The sequence below is a fragment of the Pipistrellus kuhlii genome, unplaced genomic scaffold (genome assembly GCF_014108245.1).
Source record: "Pipistrellus kuhlii isolate mPipKuh1 unplaced genomic scaffold, mPipKuh1.p scaffold_m20_p_28, whole genome shotgun sequence".
NCBI classification, from domain to species: domain Eukaryota; kingdom Metazoa; phylum Chordata; class Mammalia; order Chiroptera; family Vespertilionidae; genus Pipistrellus; species Pipistrellus kuhlii.
This window is the reverse complement of record NW_023425527.1, coordinates 882,388-903,086: the sequence shown is the minus strand read 5'-3', so window position 1 is coordinate 903,086 and position 20,699 is coordinate 882,388. Positions and strand designations below refer to the sequence as shown.

General features: G+C 57.2%; 1 protein-coding gene across 13 annotated transcripts in view; it reads left to right on the top strand.

The window, feature by feature from the left end:
- Positions 1-20,699, top strand: part of MSI2 (musashi RNA binding protein 2) — a 357,057-nt gene that overhangs the window by 316,496 nt on the left and 19,862 nt on the right. For 6 of the 13 annotated variants that reach the window (XM_045587337.1, XM_036454389.2, XM_036454386.2 and 3 more), the window contains 3 exons: positions 56-130; positions 13,874-13,897; positions 15,160-15,222. In XM_045587337.1, coding sequence (XP_045443293.1) covers positions 56-130; positions 13,874-13,897; positions 15,160-15,222 — 162 coding nt within the window. Of the gene's footprint in view, positions 1-55; positions 131-4,253; positions 6,614-13,873; positions 13,898-15,159; positions 15,223-18,642; positions 18,693-20,699 lie in introns of those variants that run through there. The other 7 variants (XM_045587338.1, XM_036454390.2, XM_036454387.2 and 4 more) reach the window with 4 other exon arrangements.

Sequence of the window (20,699 nt, the reverse complement as noted above, 5' to 3'; positions counted from 1 at the left end):
GGTTCCGCCAGACCCAGGCGGCTGTGCTAACAGGACTGCTTTCTCTGTGTTCAAGGCTACCCCAACTTCGTGGCGACCTACGGCCGCGGCTACCCCGGATTCGCTCCCAGCTACGGCTACCAGTTCCCAGGTGAGTGTCTGTCTCCGGGGGCTTTAGAACCTGCGCTGTGGGCTGCACTTGGGGGGAGGGGAGCCCCTAGAGAGAACACAGCTCATCCATCCATTCCAGAAGCGGCCTGTGGGTGCTGATTTCCAATCCAGTTCACCAGCGCCAGGGGCAGCTCAGGCTGTGACTGACTGGAGTTCCCACTGGCCTGACAGCGGCAGCTTTTTAGGGGGAAGGGAGACTGAGGCAGGCGCCCTCCCCTGCTCATCTCCTTTGTCTGATGCCTGCTGGGGAGTCTCTCACTGGGGACTGAGCTCTCAGCCAGCGTTTTCTTCCCCGCTCTTTCTCGCCCTGCCTGCTGTCCACGTCTCCCCCCGCCCCCCTCCAGCTCTGCCCTGAGCCTTCCTGTCCCGGCGAATGTTGGGTGTTCTGTTGGGGTTGGCATTTGCTGTCGGTCTTGGGAAAGTATTTAGGTTCTCCCTCCTCTCTGTGTGGGCATCAGAGACTCAAGGCCAAGCCCACATTGGTATGTCCTGGCTGCTGCAGCCCCCTGGTAGCTGGGAGGCCCGGGGCCCCACCCCAGATGGCAGCAGGGTGGGCATGATCCTATAGGGGTGGGGGTGCGGGGTGCTAAAGGAAGGAGACTTTCTGGCACTTAGCTTTTCCAGGGGCGTGGGGGGAGCTTGGGGTGTCTGTGTACCAAGCACAGTGGGGTTCTGGAGACCCCCCAGGAGTGGAGGTTTGTCCCCTTGGGTTCTGTGCTGGGGGAGGAGGCTCTGTGGGGAGTTGGGCTTCAGGCGGGAACCTCCCCCTGAGGTGCAGGAGGAACATGCCCTAGCCCCAGAGGACTGTTCTGAAGCCACTGAGGTGGGCGTGTGCAGGGCTCGGCCAGCGTTTGATTCCAGTTTGGGGGGAAAGGCGGGGAGACAGGTCAGGAGGCATTTGGGACACTTAGAGCCGTGCCATATGGGAGACAGAGCCCTAGGCTGTGCGTGGCCGTGGGCAGATCGCTCCGTCTCGGGACCTCGCTTCTGTCTTCTGTGGATGAGAGTTTGTGCAGAATGGTCACTGAGGTCTGTGCCCCTTTCTGATTGTGGGGTGAGGAGGTGTTGGAGCAGAGGTTTCAGATGGAGGAGTTGGGGGGGTCCCCGTGAGTGTGTCCCCTTCCCTGGGGCTGGGCAGTGTCTCCGTCAGGGTGAGGCTTCTCTAGAGACGGCCGCCTCGGTGGCTGCGGGCTCCCAGCAGGATGGCAGGCTCCACACCCAGAGCAGCCGGCGCTGGGCCGGAGTTTGAGCCTCCATTGGACTTCCCCGGTTACAGGGGGGGCGCCGGGCCCAGTGAGTAAGGCCTGCTCCGGGCAGTGCCAGGGGACCTGGGCCTTACGTGCTACCCACCGCTCGCTCTCTAGCGACCTTCTGTCCAGTAAGATCCCACCACCACATGTGGCTACTAAAATTTAGATTGAGAGTAATTAAAATGAAGTAAAACGAAAATTTCAGTTACTCGTAGTCATATGTGACTGATGGCTACCATCAGTGAGAATATAGAACCTTTTCTTCACAACAGAAAGATCATAAAGGAAGAGCGTATTATGGTGGGAGGTCTCGTTACACACACACACACACACGCACACACACGCACGCACGCACACACGTGTGCCACCATCCGCATCCCCCATTTCTTTCCATCTGCTCAGCTCCCCAGCTGTGGCAATCTCAGGCAGCCTTCCCTCCCCTGCTCCCTTCCTAGAGGGAAGGAGACCAGGCTTGCACCCCTGCCTCCCTGACAGCACCCTGTGCGCCTGGCACAGCCACCTCCCTCACAATCAAGCTGCCGTTGTCCCCCGGCACAGCACTCATCCCAGGAGGACAGAGTCAGGGGGCCCTAACATGGGGTGACAGCGTGGGCCCCATCTCTCTGAGAGCCAGCCCAGGAAATGTCTGGTAGAACTCTTTTGTCTCAGGGACCTGCATCCCTGAGTCTGCCCTAAACAGACGGAGATGCACAAGTAACCCACCTTATCAGCCAAGGCTTCGGGGCCGGAGAGGGGCTGGGAACGGCCAGGGAACGGGCTTGCAGTGGCCATGCCCAGGGCCCATTTGTTTATCACGGTCAGCAGGTCCCACCGCTTAACAATCTTACGGGTTTGAAAGGGGCAGAAACCAGACCTCGCAGCATCCAGACAGACTCGCGGGCCCCCCCCCCCCCCCCCCCCCCCCCCCCCCCCGGGACCTGGCTGTTCTGTTCTTTCTCGGCCATCAAACTGTTCGGATTCCCATCCCACTCACACTCGAGAAGCCTCTTGTTGGTCCTCAGCTGTGGCCATCAGGGGCCCCAGAGTGCAGCCGCCTGCTCTCAGCGGGTCAGCGGGTGGCCGCTCCCCGCCCCTCACAGCCCTCACTCAGGAGCCAGGCTGGCCCAGGTCCGTCCCCTGTAGAGAGGTGGCTCTGTCTGTTCCCAACACTCCCCAGCAGCCTGGGGCTTCCCACACACTGGGGAGTCCCCGGGACTTCCCAGCGAGGTCTCATGAGCGGCGTCTCCCTGAGAACCAGACTGGACCCTCTGGAGCCTGGGCTGCAGGGCAGGGCCCCCGTGAGGGAAGCTTGGCAATGTCCTGACATCTGTCTCTTGCCTCGTGTCCGTGAGGAACGTTCTAGCAGATCTGGCCGAGGAGGCTCCCTGCCCCGTCAGGCCGCCCGTGGGCCCTCCCCGTGCCCTGAGTCCTGTGAGTCGGACATCAGCACAGCTGTCCCGCCACCACCAGCAGTCCTGCTGTCTCTTCCTCATGGCCCCTCTTCTCCACGTGCTCTCTGTGCCCACCTCCCCCACTCCCACCTCCAGTCTCTCCTGCGATGCCCGTGGATCCTACACCCTCCCTGCCCCTCCGACTCCCTCCGAGTGGGACAATTCCAAGTAGCTAGCGGACAGAAACGGAAGACACCCAGGTCCGGAGCGCCGCTAAGGTTCTTACCTGTTAAGGTGCTTCCACTCAAAACCACGTATTCCTTCCCCAGCTGGTTTGGTTCAATGGATGGAGGTCCCAGGTTCGACTCCGGTCTAGGGCACGTGCCCAGGTTGTGGGCTCCATCCCCATCGTGGGGCGGGCAGGAGGCAGCCAGTCAATGATTCCCTCTCATCACTGATGTTTCTATGTCTCCTCTCCCCTCCTGTCTGAAATCAATAAAATATGTGTTTTTTTTTAAAGTATCCCTTTGAGCCGAAACCGGTTTGGCTCAGTGGACAGACTGAAAGGTTCCAGGTTCGATTCCGGTCAAGGGCATGTACCTTGGTTGCAGGCACATCCAAGAGGCATCTGATCGATGATTCTCTCTCATTGATTTTTCTCTCTATCCCTCTCCCTTCCTCTCTGTAAAAAAATCAATACAATATATATGTATTTTTAAAAAGTATCCCTTTGAGGAACCTACAATCTAACCTTTTCTGAGGTCCTCCTGAATTGGCTGTTTATGAATACCCATCTCATCTGTGGGTAGCTGGCATCCCTCTCAGTGGAGCCCCACTTCACCTGTGCCAACTTTCCTGGGCGCACAGTAGGTATTAAGCAATGCCTGCCTCTGCCCACCTTTATTTTTTTTTTTAATATATTTTATTGATTTTATTGTTTGTTTGTTTTTTACAGAGAGGAAGGGAGAGGGATAGAGAGCTAGAAACATCGATGAGAGAGAGAGACATCGATCAGCTGCCTCCTGCACACCCCCCACGGGGGATGTGCCTGCAACCAATGTACATGCCCTTGACCGGAATCGAACCTGGGACCTTTCAGTCCGCAGACCGACGCTCTGTCCACTGAGCTAAACCGGTTTCGGCTGCCCACCTTTAGATTCTATGAAAATAGTGAAATGCTCTGATAAAGCGGGCTCGATGCCTTTGGATAATTACTAGAGTAGGGAGTAGTTCTTCTCTAGGAAGACGGGGTGATGGCAGCCGGCCACTTCACAACCCGCCCCTTCCTCCCAGGCTCAGGTGTCCCCTATACGCCCCTCCCCCGCCCCGCCCCACCCCAGCTCCTCGGAGCAATATGCGGGCTCGAATTATGACCCCAGTCAGTGGCTCCCTGTTTTCTCTCTTTTCCCCCCTCTGGGCTCTTAGTTTAATCTGTTAACTTCTGTTCTCATTTACTTTGCAGACTATTTGCCGATTTCACAAGACATAATTTTTATCAACTAGCTCTTAAGAGAGGCATAACAAATTGGGGTTTGCTACCAATGCTAGAGAGAGGACCCAGTCCCGCCGGGACCAGCCCAGCTGCTGTCCATGCCCACTGAGCTCTCCTAGCTGCCTGTCTGAATGAATGAATGCTCTTTTGCTCGTTTAATTCGTGGAAAAGACTCGTGTCCTCATTGCTTCACACAGGTTTTTCAACATAATTTTATTCTCCAGTCCCTTCCCATTTTGCTCCCTGTGTGCACTGTGAACATCCTCCCCACCTACCCCACCTGCCGCCTCCCCCAGAATGTAACCGGCCAGAGGAAACTTCTCACAAACTCTGTAGAGCCTCAGGAGGGGTTGGGGGGGGGGGGGGCTGGGAGTCCAGGTAGAAGACATCAAATTACTTTAAATAATGACCAAACAGGCTCATTGGGCATGTCACGGGGTGAGGTTTGAAGTGCTGGTGGGCCACGGGGGTGGGCGATGGGTGTGTTGGGACACCTCTGTCCTGTGTGGACATACTGAAAGCGAACACACACACACACACACAGTGTTCCATGAATACTAATGTGAGAAACTTAATCTGGAAAAAACTGTATTCGTAGGATCTGGTTGCCTGTCTTTGGGGTCCATCCTTCAGTGGCTGCTGCCATGATAATTAGCAGCCAGTCTTCCAGAGGGGCCAGTGGAGCCCCCTGGGGGCTGCCACATCGCAGGCTCTGTTGGCCCTCCTTCCCCCACCCCACCCTCACCCCCTGCCCTGCCGGCCCACTGGGGAAGAGAGGACGGGACTCAGAGGGTCCATCCTCATCAGGCGGCACCCCTGATGGTCACCCCCAGAAGGGCTGTCTTTCCCCATGATCCTGACCCCCTTGCTCCCCATTGGAAACCCCCCCCCCCCACACACACACACACACACTCTCTCTCTCTCTTGGATTAATCAGGTACAGCTCAGTTGGACCCTCAAGAGTCGCCCCTTGGCTCACACTCACAGTTTGTGAGAAGTGGCCCTTGCGCTTCCATTGGGTGCGCTGGATGTGAGCAAATATGTGTTTGAATGCCGGAGTCCCCGAGACCCACCCGTGCGGCTCTGCGCACCTCATTAAAGACGCTTGATGGGATAACTGGTCCGTTTCTTTTCTCTTCCCGCTGGCTTTTTCATGAGTGCGAGTTTTTGTTCAAGCTCTGTGGCTTTTCCCCCTTCATTTTGTTCTGCTATGTACGGATTGTTTTGCTTTGGGGAACTTGCCCGAATATGCTTGCCTCCCCAACATTTCAGCCATTGTGAATTTTCTTCATCTCTGTAAATGGCTCGTCTGTGCTTCTCCGTAATGATGTGTCCCACCACCACCACCACCCATAAACAACTGAGCTAGAAAAATAAATTGTTTACCACGGACATGCTGTGTGCTGCCGTCTCTTAGCCTGACAGTGTCCTGTCCTCGCTCCCGGGAAGGTGACTGCACTGAGTGGCCGGGACCAGTGACAGCCCAGCGCGGTTTCTGAAAGCATAGCCTCCCCCTGGCTGCCGCCTGTCCCCGGCCCCCCTGCTTTCTCGCGTCCCTGCACTTGCTCAAGGTGGTCCTGTCCTTGAGCGGAGACAGCATCTGCATGCCAGCTGCATGGTGCTCGCCCCACGCCTCTTCCTCTGCCACTACTCCTGCCCTCGAGCAGGAGCGCCAGTGAGACTTCTGAGCCCTGCACATCTGCACACCAGGTGTGCGTGAGCTCACGCACCTGCGTGTGCACACCGGCCTGCGTGCGGCCTGCACGGCGCTTGCTTTCCCGGCTCCCCTGCACGGCGCAGGTTGCAGGAGGCACTGTGGTCCTGGGCATGAGGCTAGAAGACCTTGTTTTGGGGCCCCCCTCAGGCGCATTGTAACCACGTCCCCTTGAGCAGGTGACTTAGCTAAGCCCTGGGGTAACAAGAGTGCCCGGTTAGTGAGGTGGTTACACTTAGATAGGGTGATGTGTACAGGGGAACGTGCCTTGTAAATCAGTGAATGCTCTCCAATGGGAAGGTCGGAAACGGGCACTGATGTTGCTGCGGTGTCACTGTCCGGCGTGGTTTTCCTTCTTCTTCACCCCACGGAGGTGCCTGTTGGTGGGTCTGCTTCTCCATGAAGAGAACACTAGGTGTACCGGTTAATAATGCAGATTTTTTCAATCGATGAAGTCACACGTATGTTGATATATATGGGATTTGATATGTATGCTGTTTTGTTGTATTGCTCCTTCAGATGACCACTTGTTCCGATCGATGGCACACGCACTTTCTGAGCAGCACTTGAAAACGTACGAAGAGGTGGAAAATTGTGACTCTGAATGGTTTGCCTCCCCCAAAAAAAGTTCTATTGGGACGGTACCCACAAATTACCTAAAAGATGGGGGAAATGTGTAGCTAGCGATGGACATTACTTTGAATAAAGCACTTTTGATGTTTCTCTTGAAATTGTCGTGTTTTCTTTGGATTACAAAATCTGAATTATTGACTGGTTAATAGTTAATCTTCACTATTGACTGGTTAATGATTAATCTGCATTATTAACCAGTTAATAGTTAATCCTCATTATTAACCGGATAATAGTTCATCTACATTATTAACTGGTTAATAGGTAATCCATATTTTTATGCGGTTAATAATTTACCGTAATAATTCGGATTTTGTAATCCAAAGAAAACACGACAATTTCAAGAGAAACATCAAAAGTGCTTTATTCAAAGTAATGTCCATCGCTAGCTACACATTTCCCCCATCTTTCAGATAATTTGTGGGTACCGTCCCAATAGAACTTTTGTTTTGAAGCAGACCATTCAGAGATCCAGTTTTCCACCTCTTCGTATGTTTTGAAGCGCTGCTCAGAAAATGTGGTAATCTGAAGAAGCAATACAACAAAATTGCATACATATCAAATCACATATATATCAATATACGTGTAACTCCATCTACTGAAAAAATCCGCATTATTAACCAGTACACCTAATAAACAGGATTTCAGGGTGAAGCCAGGGAGTTGCTAGGACTGCTTGCCCACCTCATGCCCATTCGTTCTCTTCCTTCCTTCTCTTCACTTACTGATCATCAGACACTGGGTCTCGAACCAATTATTAAACGTGAATAAGACTCGCTCCTTCAGGACACAGTCCAGATGAGGGAGTGAGTCAGGGTGAGACCCACTGAGCACCCTGGGACAGCTGCTCAGCTCAAGAGGGAACCTGTCACTGCTGTGAGGGGCCAGAGGTGGCTGCGGTCCTGCCTGGGGGCCGTCAGGGATGCCTAGAGAGGGTAAACTGGGTCTTGCAAAGTTCAAAGGGTTAGCTAAGTGAAGAGGGGAAGAGGGCGTACCCCAGGCAGAGACATGACACCCTTAGACACTGAATCCGTTCTAAGGAAGAAAATTGAAAACTAAGTAAGAAAACACTAAATGATAATGGGCTAAACAAAATAAGAACTGTTTCTCTCTCCGTGTGAAAGAAGCCTGGATGTAGCTCCATAGTATTAGTCCTGGCTTCTCCTGTCTTCTTGTTCTCTCTTCTTCAACGTAAGACTCCATCTCATAAGAAGGCTGCTTGACCCCAGTCATTACATATCCCCCCGCCCCCAGAAGAGCACATGACTTCCCTTTAATAATACTTTTTAGAAGTCACACGTGACACTCTGCTTAGGTCCCATAGTCAGACCTCGGTCACACGGCCAGTTCTCGCTACAAGGGAACCGCAGGGATGTCTGTATTCCAGGTAGCTGTGTGCCCAGCTAGAAACAGGGCTTGGGCCTGTGGGAGAATCGTGGGGTGGGCCATAGGGGACCCTTGGCAATCTCCACCACAACCCTGAGAGGAAGCATTGCTGGTCCCCTCCGGGTGCCCTCATCGGGACCCCCCGTTGCTCCTGGTTGGGATACAGGCTGGAGCCCACCGGTGAGTGACAGCTGGCTGCTCAGTAGCGGGCAAGCCCATCTAGAAGTGCTGACCCAGGCGGCTGGCTCCCAGGCACGTTGCCGTGCCCATGCACCCACACACGGGGCACCCACAGCTGTGGGTCCCAGCACTTCCAACCACGTGCTCCCTTGTAACAGAAGCTTCTCCTGACACAGCAGCCTGCACATCTGTCTCACCAAGCCCTCATCCGCACGTCCCTTCCCCTCCAGGGGTAACCCCTCCACAGATGGGGCGGAAACCAGGTTTTAAATCACAAGCTAGCTCCCCCCGGCGCCCCTCCGCCGCCTGGCCCTGTCTGTGCATGTGGGGCTAATCCTCTCGTTTGAATATTAAAGGCAAGCTTAGTCCTGAAAGCCTATCTGCTACTTTAATAGATGGAAAAGCAAAATTCAGCGGCGCACCCCAGATCCTGCGTGAGGACAGTCAGGGCCGTGGGCGGGGCGTGCCGCTGCGGCTCCCTCCGCATGGACGGTCAGGGCCGACGCTGTTCCCAGATGGGAGCAGAGCGCAGGGCCGTTTGCGGAAATGCATCGGTGCCACCCGAGTGGACGGGGTGGCGAGTTTCACGTTCGATTAGCTTTCGGCGCCTCTGGAAGCTCCTCTGCGTAGAGAGGGGAGTGTGCCTGACCCCGCTCTCCGCCCCGTGCTGAAGCCGGAACACTGTTCGCAGGCGGGGAGGCGGGGACCAGGTCCCTAGCTTGCTGGGAGAGTAAGGCCACCTCTGGGCCTCAGTTTCCCCCTCTGTCAAATGGGGCTGTTGATCCTTGTCCTGTCCTCTTCCTTGCAGGCTACTGAGTCTAGGGATGAGCTAATGCTTTGGAAAGGGTAGTGTGGTATCCATGCCTGAGCAGAGGGCCCAGCCGGCGTGGTCAGGGGCAGCAGTGAGGTAGGCTGTGGACGTGACTTCACCTGCCCTCTCCGTGGGCTGCATGGTGCTCGCCAGATCCCAGCTACCCCAGCACTGCCGTCCTCACTTCCTGCACACCGTCCAGGTGCCCGTACCACCAGCTCACAAAGGCTCCAGTAAGCCTACCAGCAGGAATGTAATCACCTTTCTTCCAACCCTTCAGTTTTAATTTCCATCAGCAAAAACAAGCGAAAGGTCACAGCTTAAAAAAAACAACAACAAAGCATAAATAGCTCAGTGTGGCAGTAGAGACAGGCCGCAGTGCCAGGCCTGAGGGCTGCGCAGCTTAAGCCGGAGGACAAACAGCTTCGGACAGACCAGAAGGCGGAGGTGTGGCCCCACTCCCTCCCTCCTCGTCCCTGTGTCCAGATGGACCTGGATCCCCTTCCCCCAGCGACCCTACCCAGCAGGGTCACTGCCTCTGCTCCGTGTTCCCTCAGCGGTGGTGGGGTTGGGGTGGGGAGGTCGAGAGCGCATTCCCTGTGATGCAGGAAAGGATCTTTAGGGCCTGCCCCGAGCTGGGTTCCCTTCCGGCCTGACTGGTGTGCAGAATGAGCACAGGGGAGGAGTCACCGGCTCTGCCTGGAAAGCTTTCAGGAATGGGCGACATCTGAATGGGGTTTTGAAACACAAGTAGAAGTTCGACAGGCAGGTGATGAGAGAAAGGTATTCCATGCCAAGGGCCCAGCAGACTTAAAGGCATGAATGCATTGCATATCTCATACCCTCTCCCCTTGCATTCCTGCTTCTGTTGATTCTCTGCCCCCTCTCCCCCGGGGGCAGATTTGTCACCGGTGGGACCACTAGGCCACAGATTTTAGCATTAGGAAACCGATGCCACTCCTCTCCAGACCCAGAGAATCTGGGACAAACCCTCTGTGGACCAGGAGCGCTGACCCCACCTGCAGCAGGAAGTTGGTCCCGGCGGGGGCCTTTGTGAAGGCCGCTGCGCCGACCCAGTGGGCGCGGGTCTCTCCCCTTTGAGGTGGTCAGCCTCGCCCAGAGGCACTTACCACAGGGAAAGTGGCTGCTGCCGCGCTCTGTAGGGGAAGCAGGCCACTTCCCCCGTGGCACGGCTGCCCTGCGCTGAGCCCGAGGCCACCCCTGAGTGGCACTCGCTTAAGGCCCCTCTAGTCTTCCTCCATCTAACCTCCGCTACTGGCCTTGCGTGCGCTGGTATCCAGGTAAGGCCACGTGTGGGAAGAGCCCCTTCGTGCCCCGCCCCCTTGCATCTATTCGTCCGCTTCCACCCATCCATCCTTTACTCATGGAGCACCTGGTTGTTCAGCACCTGCTCCGCCACAGGCCCTGCCCTCGCTGCTGGGAACACAGCGGTGAACCAGGGCGCCTGTCCGCAGAGGAGCAAGCAGGGCCCCGCCTGGATGGGAGGGCCCCCAGGGCTCCTGTGGCCAGGCCCTTGCTAGGAGCCCGGGGGCACATGTCAGGACAAGAAGGGACCAGAGGGCCTCGGAGCTCACCGGCCCAGCTGCCAAGGACAAACACTTGGGCTCTGGGATCCGCGTCCCCACCTGTGCTCACCGCGCCCAGGGCCGTGGCCGCCCCAGCCAGGCCCTCCCTGAGCCCTCGGGAGCCCCGAGCCTCCTGCCATCACATGGCCCCACCAGACTTAGAGCTTGCGCTGCAGGTAAAACACACCCTTATCACTCACCAGCGAATTGTAAACGTTATCTATTAAAGCACTTTGGATGTGAAATGTCATGTAAATTAATAGGATTTTAGAATAGGAAGGCACCGAAGGGAGTTCTCAGCTCCGCTACTGTTATTACCTTGAGCAATAATAATAAAAATAGAAATAAAAGTTATCATCCCACTTACTAAGCCATTACCGAGTGCCAGATTACCGTGCCGAGCACCCAGCGCCATCCTCTCGCCGAATCTCGCAGCAGCAGCCCGGCCAGGAGGCGTCCCTAACGGGTTTACGGAGGAGCAACACGGGGCCCTGCCCAGCTGCAGTCAGACGCAGGTGGGACGCTGCAGGTGCCGGGTGGGGCAGGTGCCGGGCCTCTCCCACTCTGGGCCTCCGGGCTCAGGGGCAGCCGGCACCCTGTTTTGCTCCCTAGCACCTCCGAGCCGGAAGGGATCTGGGCAAGCGCACACCTTCCGTGCCCGGCCCTGCACCCATGGTCTGCACTTGCCTCTTCTGGGAACTTCCCTTGGTTTTCAAAGGGTGCCCCCTGGCTTCCTCTTCTAGCTTCTAAGACCCCTTTCATCCAAACAGAAGCTCTCTGGCGACAGAAGGTTAAACCTCGCTAAGCTTTTGTAACAGTGCGCCTTCCCTTTATCTCCATCTGAATGTCCAAAGAAATACATGTTATTTAAAAATTAAGCCAAACAGCAGTTGCATTGAGAAATATCTGGGGCCGTTTCTGTGCCATCCCCCTGCTGTAGGTGCCAGCACCCTTGGGCTCTTGGCCCCAGAACCTCGCAGCTCCCCTTAAGTAACAGGGAGGGCCCAGGTAACCCTCCCCTGGCCCAGGCAGGCCTGGCCGCCTCACTGGCCTCTCCACCTCCCTCTCGGGCCGGCATTAGCCAGGCTCCAGCAGAGGGCCCGGCACTGCCGCCCACGCTCCCTGCACCTCGTCCCCAGCTCTCTCCTCTGCCCGGGGCCTCCCTGGGAATGGCGCTGTCGGTGTCCTCGGTGAGTGTCAGGCTTGCTTCCAAAACAGCATAGAAGTCGGATTTCTCTTTTGAACGCCAGGAACTCGGGGTGGGGTTTTCTTTTCCCAAATAGACATATGTTTGTTTGCTTCCTAAATTATACAGTTTGATCATGTAAACGTGTAGCTTTGGTTATCAATTGTCCCTCTTCATGCCCCCTGTTCTGTCCGAACCCGAGTCCTCTCACTCCAAAAATGTAGCATTCAACTGTGTCCATTCCCACCCCTTTGCAGCCCCTCCCGCTGAGCCACACCAGCCAAGGCAAGCCCACCTCCCTGCAGGAAAAAGGAGTCGGTTACTCAGGGCCCAGAGAGGGTGACACCCACGTCACCCAGCGAGGCGGGGCAGCCGGGGCTGGAGCAGGCTTTGAGGCCAAGCCCAGAGAGCCTTCTATTTCTTTGTCCCCCACCTGAGGGACTGAGCAGCTCCAGGCTACCGAATCGAACGGGGTCTGACTGGAATCCCACCATCAGTGCTTCACTCCTGTGTATCAGGCATTTTCTTTTCCAATGCCAGGTACCCGAATAGGAGATGCTACATTCCTAATACCCGAGTTCCCCAGTAGGCAACCTAGAGCACCCAGGCCCTGAGATTCTTTTCAGCAAAATGCTTTTCTCCTTCTCTGCCTGATCTATTGCTAAGACATGGGAAGCTCAGACGACCAGGGCCGTGCCAGCCGCTTGGCCCCGGTGTCCTTAGAGCTGAGCAGAAGATGGCACATTCTCATTTGAGTTTTGGCAAGTGAGCCCCACTAAAATTACATCATGGCCAAAACCTGTTTGGCTCAGTGGATAGAGCATCGGCCTGTGGACTGAAAGGTCCCGGGTTCGATCCCGGTCAAGGGCATGTACCTTGGTTGCGGGCACATCCCCAGTAGGGGGTGTGCAAGAGGCAGCTAATTGATGCTTCTCTCTCATCGATCTTTCTCTCTGTAAAAAAAATCAGTAAAATATAAAATAAAAAAAATAAAATGACATCATGGTGTGGGGATGGGATAAAGGATGGCACACCCCTGTCATCAGTAAGGAATTCAAGGCCCCCAGGATGTTTGCGACCACCCAGCCGCGTGGCCCAGCGTGGAGAAGGTGCAACAGCGCTGCCCGGGGAAGAATCCTGTCCCGGAGGCAGGGCCAATGGCTGGGTAGAGGGTGACTGTGGGGCTGGAGGTGGAGGGCAGGGAGCCCGGGGAGGGGCTGGGAGGACACTGTGTGGTGGGCCCGCTCCCTGTACGGGGCAGACTGGGTGGCCCTCCTCTCCCAGCCCCTCCTCACACCTGTCACTCTGTTCAGCCTGTTCTGATGGAGATTAAATTCCAGCCCTCAGCCATGTGATGCTCAGTCTCCAGCAGCCTTTATCTGAGATTAAGGATAATGGATTTTCCTGGATATTTTTGTCCCTTCCTCTTTCTCTTGGACTTTTCATCCAAAATGCACTCAACTCCAGAAAATAGATCTTTGGTTAAGTCTTTTTATTGATTGAACTCCCCTCCCCCAGTCCTGCCTCCCTGTCCCCCCATCCCCCTACCTCCACCACCTTGTCACACTTCCAAGGAAACCTGCTTCCTGAGAGAGTGCAAGAATAGCAGGGCCTTGCTGCTCTCAGTGCCTGCCTCCTCTTCCTCCTCCTCCTTCTCTTCTTTCTCCTCCTCCTCCTCTTCCTCCTCATCTACCTTCTCTTCCTCTTCTTCCTCCTCCTCTTCCCCCCCTCCTCCTCCTCTTTCTCATCTTCCTCCTCCTCCTCCTCCTCCTCCTCCTCCGGTCCATGCTCTCTGCCTGCAGGGACCTGGCAGTCTGAGAATTGGGACAGGGAGAAATAACCTGACTTCCTCCTTATTTTCCTTCAGCACATTCGCCAGCACCCACATCTTCAGAAATGTAGATCCTGCCCGGAAGAAGTGGGGAGAGGCCTTGGTGGGGGACCCCTTCCTGGGTGCTGGCGGGGGGGGGGGGGGGGGGAGCAGCCTCCAGGCAGGCGCCGGGGTCCTCACAGGAGCCGGAGACCAGTCCTGCCGCAGGGTCCGCCTGCGTGTGTACACTGACTTCACCTGGATCTTTCTTTTTCCCCCTTCAACAGCCCTATTACCATATTTAAATGCAAGTATGTTTCTTTTCATTGGCGTTTGCAGTAGCTTAGCCTGACCTTCCTAGAGTAGCTCGTTCCGTTTGAACTTCTCTCCCCCCAGTAGTTCCGTGTAGCTAGGACGGTAGTCTTAGAGTTTAGTGGGCTTCTAGTTCTCTGTCTGGGGATGGCTCCTCCCTCCTTCCTGTCCTCCCTGCTCCCTGCCGCCCGTGGTGCATGTCTGCCCCTCAGTCCTGTGCAGACACCTCCCTGGACGGCTCTGTGGCCCATGCCCAGCAGCTCATCTCAGTGCTGCCGCCTCTGGCACATCCCTTAAAACCCGGCACTGGGAATGGGCCTCGGAATCAGGCCTCCACGTGTCTGCCTGGACGGAGAGGCCGTTGGTGCCACGTGTGTGGGAGTATGTCTGCGTGTGTCCCGGTGCCCGGCTGTGTGCACGTTCTAGTGGCCAAGGGACGCCCAGGGGAGGGGACTGGCCCACCGCCTCCCTTCCCTGGACGTTCTGCCGCCACCCTGGGTCACCTTGTCCTTTTAGTCCCATCGCTGGGCTCGCCTGGCTTCCCGGCGCAGTATTCGATAGCATAAGCCTCCACCCAGAAGTTTCTAGAACGCACAGGACTCGATCGAAACCCCAGGAGACGCCGCAGTGCTGATCTGCTTCCGAGGTTGAGCCACAGAGAGAGAGAAAGCCACGGGGCTCCCTCCGCATCCGTCCCGGGGCCCCACGCTCCCTCCCACTGTGGGCTTCACGCGCACGCAGCCAGCCGGACGCCCAGAATTCTCCCCACTGAGGCCTGGGGCAGCCATGCTGCTGACATGACCATGCCCGGCGTTTAGATGGCCCAGCAAACCTGCAGAGCCTTCGGGAAACAGAGTTAAGCCGACTCCTGGCCAAGGTGCCTATTCTTGTGTCTGTTCCTTCCCAAGGGCCTCCCGCCTGGGGCTCAGGGCGGACGCTCCCTGCAGGCAGCCCAGCCATGCCTGGCCCTGCTCTGGCCGGGCCTGGGGACGGCCAGGGGTCAGTGCGGCCGTGGCAGGGAGCTCAGCCCAGCTCCCCGGAGGAGTGCCTCCTCCGGGGTGACCGGTGAGTGAGCATCTGACACACCTGCAGCTGCTGTGCCTCCCAGAAGCCTGAGAAGCCACTGGCCTGTGTCCCCGCTAGAAGCCGGCCCGTCCTTTGTGTGGGGGGCGGGGGAGAGGGGCCTGGGAGACGGGGCTGCCTGCGGCCCCTGCGAGGGCCCCCCAAACCCCCCTGACTCCGGCGCCTCTCTCTCCGCCAGGCTTCCCAGCAGCGGCTTACGGACCAGTGGCGGCGGCGGCGGTGGCGGCGGCCAGAGGATCAGGTAGGAAGGCGTACGGGACAGGCGGCTGCCAGGCATGCCCCAGTGTGCGGGGGAAGGTAAAGGCCCTGTCGGATCTGTGTGGCTGCGGCTGTCCCCGACTCTCACCACAGCCCGGAGGGCGGGACGGGAGGCTCGGGCCAGGCCCCGCCACCCAGGGCACCTCCCAGCCGGGCTCGGTCAGGGACTGCAAACCAGAGGTGGATCGTTATCCTGTCATTGCAAAAAAAAAAAAAAAAAAGGAGAGAGAAATGAGTTTGCTCTTGGGCTTTGGACAGCCCCTTCACCTGACAGCCGGCTTCCGGGCGCTGCGGGCATTCCCCTCGGCTTTTGCTGGTTCGCAAGGCTCCTTTCCCCGGGTCTCTGACCCAGCCGGAGGCCTGGGTTGGCACCAGGAGGCTCAGCCTCGGAGCAACCAGTCCACTCCGTCCTGCTGCCCCCGGGCAGGTGGACCTGCTGCCCCAACTAAAGGCCAGAGCTCCCGAAGGCCAAACTGGGGGGCAGCCCTGACCTCAGCGAACCGGCTGCAATTCCTGGACTCTGGCTGCCGCCCAGACACTCTTAGCAGAGACGAGAGAGCTCCCGGACTCCGGCTGCCAAGGGAAGCGGAGTTTTCCCGCCAGGAGTTTGCCCCGGTCCTTTGGTCTCTAAAGCCGGCCTTTTAGGAGGTCTGGGACCCCTCAAGGGAGATGGGAACTTTTTCCCAGGGGCGCTGTGGGCACGTCCAGGCCTCAGGAGGGCCTTGGGTCCTCTCCCCAGATGCCCAGACACTCACTGCCTTCCTAAGCAGGCGGGGCTTCTGCTGTGCTCTGGGCTCCCCACGAGGCTCCTGGCCTCCCCCTTGGGCACCCAGAGGCCCTGCTCCCCCTAAACCGTGGTTTGCAGCTCCCCCCACACCCCGTGGCCCGGGCTCTGGAGCATCCAGGGGCACCATCCCGTTTGATGTAACAGGGCTCCCAGGAGGGCGGGGAGGGAGGTGCTGGCGAGGGCACCAGGAAGTGGGGCATTAAAGGCCCCGAGGGCAAATGCCAAAAGCCCGAATCTTTGTGACAAGACACTGGCACAGCGAGGCCCATTAGAAACCTCAGTGAAAATCCGTTCCATGCAAACTGGCACTGCCTCGAGCTACAAAGGACCCGCTCCTGGGAATCGCCCCCCGGGGATTTATGTGGAGGGGCCAGGCTGTTCTCGGGGCGCAGAGGGCAGTCTGCCAGGGAGCTGGGCAGACTGGCCAGCAGGTGCGGAGAGCGGGGTGCCCTCCCTGAGCATCCGGCCCTCTGACCAGCGCCCCTGGGCGCCCCCTGTCCTGGGGTGGGGGCACAGCTTCCTCGAGTCCCCCCACCCCCCCACCCTCGACCCCCCTCACCCACCCCGTTCTGTTTGGATTTTTAACTCAGTCTTTAGGAGCGAGCCTCTGCCCTACCTACCGGTGCCTGGTGGGGGGACGAGCAAAAGGAAACGAGATTTTTGAGTGTTGTTGGTTTTGTTTTCTCCGTTCAGTTTCTTTCTTATTATAACTTGGATTATGAAACTAAACTTTAACCCAAAATTAACCCTGCCTCTCTCCCCACCCCATCCTCCCCGACCTCATGGCAAGTTTAAAGGGCAGCATGGGGTTCTTTGTGAGTCAGAGTGGCCTCCCCGTGGTCCGGGCCCCCCTTCCGCCACCCTCACCTCCCACAGACCCCAGAGCCAGGCGGGAGTCCCACCCACCCCCTCTAACTCTTAACCCCCAGGTCAGAGCCATCTCCAGCCACACCTTTTGTTTTCTCGGGCTCAGTGGTGTTTTATTTGTGGCCATTTCCATCGGAAACGCAGTCTCCCACAGGCCATCCTAGGTCAGCCATGCTCATCGCTGCACTGTTAGTGAACTCTATTCAGGAGTGTGTGCCCCGACCACTGCCCCACACCAGCCTGGTAGAGCAGGAGTAAATCCTCAACTCCGAGGTGTCGCCGGGAAGCTACAGGCACCCCCGCAGTGCTGCCTGGGGTCGGGGCCTGGGCTGTGTCCAAGGGGCATGGCTAGCCTGTGCCCGCCTGATCAGAACACCCCCCAGCGGAGGGCACCTGCCCGTGTATAGACAGGGAGGCCCACACCCTGCCTTCCTGTGGGCCTGGCGCAGGGCTACAGGGCTGGGGAAGGGAGAGCTCTGCCTTGCTTTCGGTCAGTGCCTGTTGGCCTGTAAGGACTACCCCCTCCCTCTTTAAAAAAAAATAAATAAATAGAAGATCTAAACTCCGAGCCTGGCAGACCTGCCCACGACCTGCCTGTCTGCAGTGGCCCCTCCATGGCACTTGGGCACAGGTGCGAGGGCCACACAGACTTGTTGGGGTCTGCACATCCTCCCTGAGGACTGATTGTCAGGTTCTACCCTCACCCATGCCTGCCACCCTGCACCCCAGCCCAGCTCCTCCCCAGGGGCAGGGGTGCTCCTTCAGCCTCCTGAGCCGGCTCCCAGCAGCCTCGGCCCGCGAGGGAGCCGCAGTTCAGCTGCACCCCTTGCACAGAAGCTGGTTCAGGGAGACGCTTTGGGGCACCGACCTTGAGCTTGGTGCCGTGCTGGACTAGCCGATGACTAAAAAGCCAGGGCTCTCGGGGCATGGGGTAAGGACCAGGCATCCCCCATGTTTGTCTTTGCTTTTTTTGTCTAGCCCCACAGTTTTGTTTGGGCTTTTTCTTTCATTAGGACCAAGGGGAGGAGCTTCCCGAGGCGGAAGCACCTGCCGAGACCGTGAGGGTAGGAAGCAGCTTCCATTGGGCTCAGGTTGGCAACTCGAACCGGTCAGGGCTTCGGTGTCAGGGTAGGAGGTCCAGGGGGCCTTGAGCTCTGCGCCCACCTCAGCCAGCCCCTCCGGGCCGGCCTGCCCGCCTTTGCCTAATTCACCCAGGGCCTGGGGGGAGCAGGGCTCAGGGGGCCCCACCCGGGGAGGTCCCTGCCGACTCCTAGATAACTTCACTATCAGTGGTCACCTTTCTTTTATCCTCACCCGGTGGTTTGAAATGTCATCTTTTCTTGTGCTCAGTCAAGAGTTTGTTTGTTTATTTTGATCGTGTTCATTCAGTTCCAGTGGCCCCATCACGTCCCACTCAAACCTCAATCCTGTTTGCAAACGATCCCCTACCCCCCACCCCCATGGGCGAGGGAAGTGGTTCGGAGGCTATTTCATTTCGGGGTGGCGTCACGGGTGGGCCCGTGGATCAGTCTTAGAGCTTTGGAGCCCCCTCCTCTCCCCAGCCCACCTCCGGCCCCAGCCAGGACCCCTTACTGTGCTTTATACTTGCCAGCTTTATCCCAATGTAGTAACATGAGCTCCTGACAGTGGTGAGTGTGAGAGTCACGTTTCTGTTGTCTTTTCTCTTGCTTGGTTGGGGCTGCGGTGAGAGTGTCTCTGAGGCATACTTTCCCGCCTCTCTTACACTAGGATCTGCACACCTCCTCTCAAACACTCTTCTGAGCACGCTCAGCGGGAAGGTTTGTCCACACCTATTAATCCTCTCTCAGTGTCCAGCTTCCTGTTAGTACCAGCTGGTTTGCATGTTTTTGCTTGTTCAGATGAAACAGTTCAAGAAACAAATTCATACCCAACTCTCGAGAAATGTCTTTTTTTTTTTTGTACTTTCGTTTTTGATTTTTTTTTTTTTTATTAGTTACAACTCCAAAACACCTGTTGTCCAGTAAAACATTTCACACCCCCCTGCCTGTTCTTAGACTGTATGTATCTGTGGGACTGAACTAAATGCATGCACTGTAGTCGATGTCCTGGTAGCTGTAGCCGTAGTTGTAGAACATGCATTGTTGAGTTGATATTACAGGGTCTCCGACAGCGCGGCATGGCACGGCTGTCTGAAGGATAGCGCGGGGGGGCCAGGAAGAGAAGGGGCTCCATATTTTCAATGTCGCCAAGGGGCTTGGATCCATGTTCTCGCCATCAGCCACCACCACCTCCCCTCACGCTCCCTGCTCCCCCAGTCCAGAACTGGGTCACCACCCTCTCAGCTCTAGCCTTCCCAGCCGAGGCCTCTGTCACGTGTCCAACTGTAGTGAGAGAGAGAACGGAGCCAGATCAGAAGGAGTCTTCAAGCTCTTCCTTTTCTTGTCTTCCTCATATGGTTCTTGAACTCAGCAGGTCTCTTCTTCTTTCTGAGGAGCAAGGCCCCTCCCAGCCCTCTACTCCTTCGCCAGCTCACGTCAGCCCTTCGAGGAGGCAGGTCCGTGTGGCAGCCCTGCCTCTGTGGTCTCCACCCTGGGGTGGAGGGGAATGAGCTGTGGGAGGGGCAGGGATCAAGATCTTCAGATCCTCAGTCTGAAGGCAGGGAATGCATTTGTTCCTCGGGAAGGTCAGCATTGCTTCTCCCAGTGGGTGAAGGTGAAGGAGAAGCCGTTAGGTGAGCTCGCCAGGGGTGGGGCGAGTGGGTGAGAGGACCATGCCAGCATGGAGATTATTGGCACGGCAGGGGGTGGGTGAGGGTCTCTGTAACTGTCAGGGAGGGAGCCGGTTTTTCTCCATCTCCCCAGGAAGACTTCCCAGTCCTGCTGCCCTTGCCCTCAGCTCAGGGCAGTGGGCGGTCACCTTTGGACACACCGCCTTCCCCGTATTTGCGGCGACCCGGACCCGTCATTGAGGGGCGCCAGAGGTCTCTCAGAGCCTTCGGAGAGTCCCCATCTGTGGTGGGGGACAGAAGCCCAGGAACTCACAGAGCCATGAAGGCCCCAAGAGTGTGAAGTGACAGGGCCAAATGGGAGCTTCATGGAGAGGAAAAGTAGGGGGCTGTGGGAGTCAGCAGCACAGTGTGGGGGAGGGAGGAGGGCAGGGGTGAGCAGGCCCGTGGGCCCCAGAATGAGGGCTGTGGCCCAGGGAGGGAGATCTGGGATGTGCCATCCTTCTGGCTCTGCCTGCATGGGGGTGGGCGTGGCCGTGAGCGTGGGGCGGGCAGAGGGAAGGTGTGGAACTGTGAGAGGCTTCGGGCTGCTGACTCTGCAGATGGACCCAGGCTGGGGAGCAGGGGAAGAGAGTGGGGACGGAAGGCAGAGAGAGCAGGACATCTCCCCCTGTTGGCCGAAATCCCAGGCCTGGCTCTGCTCAGAAAATGGCTCTGCTGTCTTGTGGCTGAACATCTTAAGAGTCTCTGTTCCAGCAGCTAAAATGAGCACAAGTAAAATTCAAATGGGGTTTAGAACAGTTTCACTGGAGCCAGAAGAGAAAATGCTTTCGGGAAGAGAGCAGATCTTGCAAGGAATGCATGCCTGTCCCACCGGCTCCCAATGTTCTACGTGTCCCCAGCGGCGTCCTTCGCCGGATGCGCTGAGGGCCGAGGGGCGTGAACGGCGGTGTCCCACACATGCTCCTGCAGCCACTGGAGGCACCCAGGAATTATTTGCATCGGCTGCGGCGTGAGCGTTGGGGTTCCCAGGTGTTGCTTTCAGCAAGCACGCGTTGAAGGTTTGCTCTGCGCCAAGCACCAAGGAGTATACAGGCAG